The sequence below is a fragment of the Limulus polyphemus genome, unplaced genomic scaffold, assembly GCF_000517525.1.
Source record: "Limulus polyphemus unplaced genomic scaffold, Limulus_polyphemus-2.1.2 Scaffold2362, whole genome shotgun sequence".
In the NCBI taxonomy this organism is placed as follows: domain Eukaryota; kingdom Metazoa; phylum Arthropoda; class Merostomata; order Xiphosura; family Limulidae; genus Limulus; species Limulus polyphemus.
The window spans coordinates 20,464-25,210 of NW_013667972.1; the positions used below are offsets into that span (position 1 = coordinate 20,464).

At 29.9% G+C, this 4,747-nt stretch overlaps 1 protein-coding gene across 3 annotated transcripts in view; it reads right to left on the reverse strand.

Annotated features, from left to right (window-relative positions):
• Positions 1-4,747, reverse strand: part of LOC106466724 — a 79,563-nt gene that overhangs the window by 19,995 nt on the left and 54,821 nt on the right. For all 3 annotated transcript variants that reach the window (XM_022394812.1, XM_013927028.2, XM_022394811.1), the window contains 2 exons: positions 4,254-4,308; positions 1,145-1,258 (listed from right to left, as the gene is read on the reverse strand). In XM_022394812.1, coding sequence (XP_022250520.1) covers positions 1,145-1,258; positions 4,254-4,308 — 169 coding nt within the window. The remainder of the gene's footprint in view (positions 1-1,144; positions 1,259-4,253; positions 4,309-4,747) is intronic.

The following is a 4,747-nucleotide window of genomic DNA, read 5'->3' on the forward strand; positions in this document are numbered from 1 at the left end:
TAAAGTTTCAAAATACAAGTGTTGTTCAAAAATCTAGAAAAAATTCAACCATAGCCTACTGATGCCCCCCCAAGTCCTCTAGACAAAATTGTTAAAAATCTGAGCAGCTATAAGATTGTTTGTTTATTTGAAGTTAAGCACAAAGCTACACAATTGGCTATCTGTGCTCTGCCCACCATGAGTATCGAAACCCGGTTTCTAGCGTTGTAAGTCCGCAGACACACCGCTGTGCCACTGGGGGGTGCAGATAAAAGAGAAATTTAATAGAATACAAGTACCCATTGCAAGGGGTATGTAATACAGACTACTTTTGAATTTAAGGAATTTGTTACGGTTCATACAGACGACATTACAGACCAATAATTTCCCAACTGCTAACATGTACAAAGCTTAATTCTTAGGAACGTGACATTTTGGATAGATTTGGAGCAACCAAAAATTGTGTTTAAATAAGCTATGTTTGCATAACATCTGCATTATCATGCATGAAAAATGTATCTAGATCTACAAGTCAAATACCAATAATAGCTCATGCAACACTTGGATTAGAACAAAAATATCAGGAGATTCCAGAATATGCCTTGTGATGAGTAAGGTTAGTGTTCAAGTTATTGGTTTCTTCCAGTTAATTACCATTTCATAGGAACCACAAATATATCAAACATGATAAAATTATTCTGAGTCAATGCATATAGATGAAACCCATATCAATTGTGAAAACTTTCAACAAACAATAAATTGAACTTAACAGACTATTAATCTTGACTCTTCATGAATATTTGTGTCATTACAAATGTTTACAAGCCACACATTCTCTTCTGCCTGTATATGTGCAATGACAACCAAAGGGCAAACAGGCTATAGCCTCAAAAGTGAAAATAAACATACATTTCAGTCTAAGTTAGGTAAAATAACCAACATATGAATACCACAAAGGAAAGGAAGTTGTTTCTATTTGCTTTCTAGCTACTTCTCTTAGTTTTATGCATGTTTGTTTACGTTACATAAAACAAATTTTTCTCTAATCCTTTAACATTTAACAATTTATCAAAAATATTTAAAAAGATCCTCTGAATTCAGTACGATGTTATGAGATGCACATAAGAATAGTACACCTCAAGCTTCTATTACAGTGGTCTCTAACCTTGACACACGAGTCCCTGATGAACTACTCCCCTCAAATAGGCATGACACTTGTGACACTGAAGTAAGGTGGAAAAGCTTTCTTGGACCAGTTGATGGGCGACTTGTCGTGTTTCTGAAGACAAAAATATTAAAAATACTTAAGCAATTAGACAAAAATTACAAAAGCTGCTGAAGCTTTCAAGAATATTATGTTCAATTAATTTCAAAATACTGACAACCCAAGTTCTATCTAGTGCTTGTACACAAAACCTAATACCATGCTATTATGCTGATTTGTGATGTGTTTTTTTAAAAAATATATGATCCTTAACTCTTTCATTATGGGATCAAACTTGTAACCATTTTGTGCTTGTTTTCAAGCTATAATTTTTAAATTAGTAAGCTTATGTCAAATTTCACATGCGAAATTTTTATAATGTCCAGAGAGTTATTAAATGTTTCTTAAGAAAAAACTTTATATTTCATCTGTTATTTTCAATAACGAATCTCTGTATGGGTTTGGTAGATTTGACCAATCTCTCATAACCACCTTAAAAAAAAATAGGATATAAATATAAATGTTTAGACTAAGTAGCTTAAATCTCATAACATTATACATTTATATATATTTATTATATTTACTGTTTGGCCGTGCCTGGCTAACAATACAGAAGTTACAATGATGCGGCACATGTGCACTCATGTTACCGTATCCAATAATATAAAACTAACGTTTAGTCTTTACAAAGTGACCTGTCTTGGTTGTGTTTTAGTCGATTAGTATTTTGTAAAATAGTCACATTTCAATTATTATACATTATATATGTATATACATTATTGCTATTTAGAAATAAATTCTTAAACTTATTTTTCTTAAAAAATAGAACAGTAAAGCAAACAATTAGCTCTTCTAGTTACGACCTTTGTACTCGGTTGTTGCTTGACATAGATTGCTAAACATTTTAAAATTTTGCACCTGGAGGATATGAAAGAAAATAATTTTTTTTAGATTTTATATATACACGCAGTTGAATAACCATAAAAATCATAAATTACTATATCAATACCATAGAATTCCACTATAATTTATCAAGCTTAGTAATTAAGCTGTATTTCAGTCTAAAAAAATATGAAATTTCGAGCACATTAACGACATGACCTACCCCCTTTAAATCTTGGTTCTAAAAAAAGATATGGTGTACTAAGAATTTAAAATGGCTAATAAAGCCACTAGGAAAACATTCTGACCTTTCGATTGGTTATTCATGCCATATATAGAAGTACGTGTATATAAGGGAGCATTCCCCAAAATGGAAAGAGGTGGGTGGGGTGCCACTGTGTTTGATTCAGTACAAGTAGAAAAGATAAGAGGTTCTTATTTTATATTCTAGCTTGTCAATATTGGTAATTTGAGTTCCTAACTCGTATGAAACTACAGACTTAGTATTTTGACATCATAAACATCTAATTTGAGCCAGTGCTGCATTCAACATACCACGTGACACACAAAAATCAATGTTTAACTGTGTTTTTAATATTTACTTTTAAATTAAGAAACAGAGTAATGTATAAACTAAAATTTGAATTATAATCCACAATTTGATACCAAACTTATTGACATAAGTTCATGAAATAGTAGTTCAATAAAATTTTGAATGCGAGTTTACAAACGCAATGACATTGCCTTTCCCCGTGACCCATTTGGAAAGGGTTAAGTGTAAACTACACAAATAGAACATAGGAAGTGATTTAATGCTAAGCAAAAGTTATTCAAACAAGATACTTCTCTATGTATAAATGCAAAAAAATTTTTTTATCATAAAACAAGTGGTATCCATAAAAGAATTTCTGAATAAGGAGAACTAAGAAATCTGATTACTAGTAAGAAATCTAGAATTTGCACATAGTATGTAACAGGAAAGTTTTCCTTTCAATTTCAAATATTTTTTTTTATTTGTAACTACTTTTCTAGTAATTTACATGATAAACATCCATAATTGTGAAGAGAATATGGAATATGACCAAAAAGGATTTTAATAAATGTGTTGTAAGAATGTACTCAACATCTCTCAGTTATGACTTGGCACTATGGTTGAAATACACTAAAAGTGGAGAGATTTATAGTTAGCTAATTTTATAGTTCATGTTCGATTAGTACAAATTATGAATGCACAATTTACTAATAATTTGATGCCAGTATATCAGGATTTTGATTATCCCTTGTAAGTCAACTCTTCATGTTACCATTTCTCGTCCACTGATAAAAAATGATTTATGAAATGGAGCACATATCTTACAAAATTTTATTATCATAGCAACATGTGTAATAAGATGAGGAGTATTCTGTAGTGTTTAACTTAAGTAAAAATAAAACATTTACTCTATGGCACAAATTTATGTTGATGTAAAAAATTCAAACACCTCCAAGTTAGTATTTTTTAAAACTAATTTTGAAGTCCTTAAAACTATTCACACATAGTCAGAAATATAAAAGACATAACTGAGATGTAAATTTTTAAGCCAGAAGACAAAAATAAAAGGTGTGTGTGTGTGTAGGGAGCAATGAAAAAAATAATACTGAACAGTTTCAACAACAACAAAAAGCATTTATCAATCAAAGTAAAATCTATATTTCTACTCAATCATTTTTATTTCTAGCATTTATTTTGCTTCTATGCATTCCATTTTTTTCCCACAATAATCTCACACATAATTCATACATGAAGAAATAATAGAAGCTGCTAAGTAAATTAAATAGATGTTTAATACTTAGACTATTACTTTAAAATATTATGCTTAGCAATATTTTGAAAGGTTGTATTTTTTCAATGGATCAGTCATGTCTTGGTATTTGATGGGATAACATCACGGGGATGGAAAGACAGAGAGAATGAAGCCAGATGTTCAATTTGGAAATAATATAATTTATAATTTCAAATTTCTTACATTCATGTGGCTCAAAGTATTTTTTATTATATAAGTTATGTACACTATATGAACCCACTAAAGATGTATCCACCATTGCTATAAATTACTTTGTTAAAACAAAATTTTTATGTGGCCATTACACATATGCAGAAGTACTCTTTCCAATGTTAAAAAAATGTCATAAATGTGTGGAAACCTACCATTACTTTCACAACATACTACATTAGCAAAGTTTCTGGCTTCTTCAGTAGAACCCTATAAAAATAACATCAAAGGCAGAAAAGAGGTTAATGTAAACTATGTTTAAAAAAAGAACTGCTTGTTTTTAAAATATAATACTATGTAAAGTCATAGAAAATGTATCACTAAAGTGATATATACTTGAAATATATATAGAAATAAGCACACTAAGAATGTGGCCTAGTTATCACAAAACTAAAATGCTATAGAGAAGAAATCAACTTCAAAGTAGACTTTAGTAAATTGAAAACAAAATCATTTCAATTTTAGAAAAATGTAAGCACATCATATCATGAAATAAATTTTAGTTGTATATATATATATATATATATATATATATATAATACTCACAGATCCTCCTTACGCCCTAACTAAAGTTACTATACAACACACACGAAGGAGTGGCTTATTTTAGTAGTAGGTAACTTCTACTTACCTTTAAGTCGCCCATGTC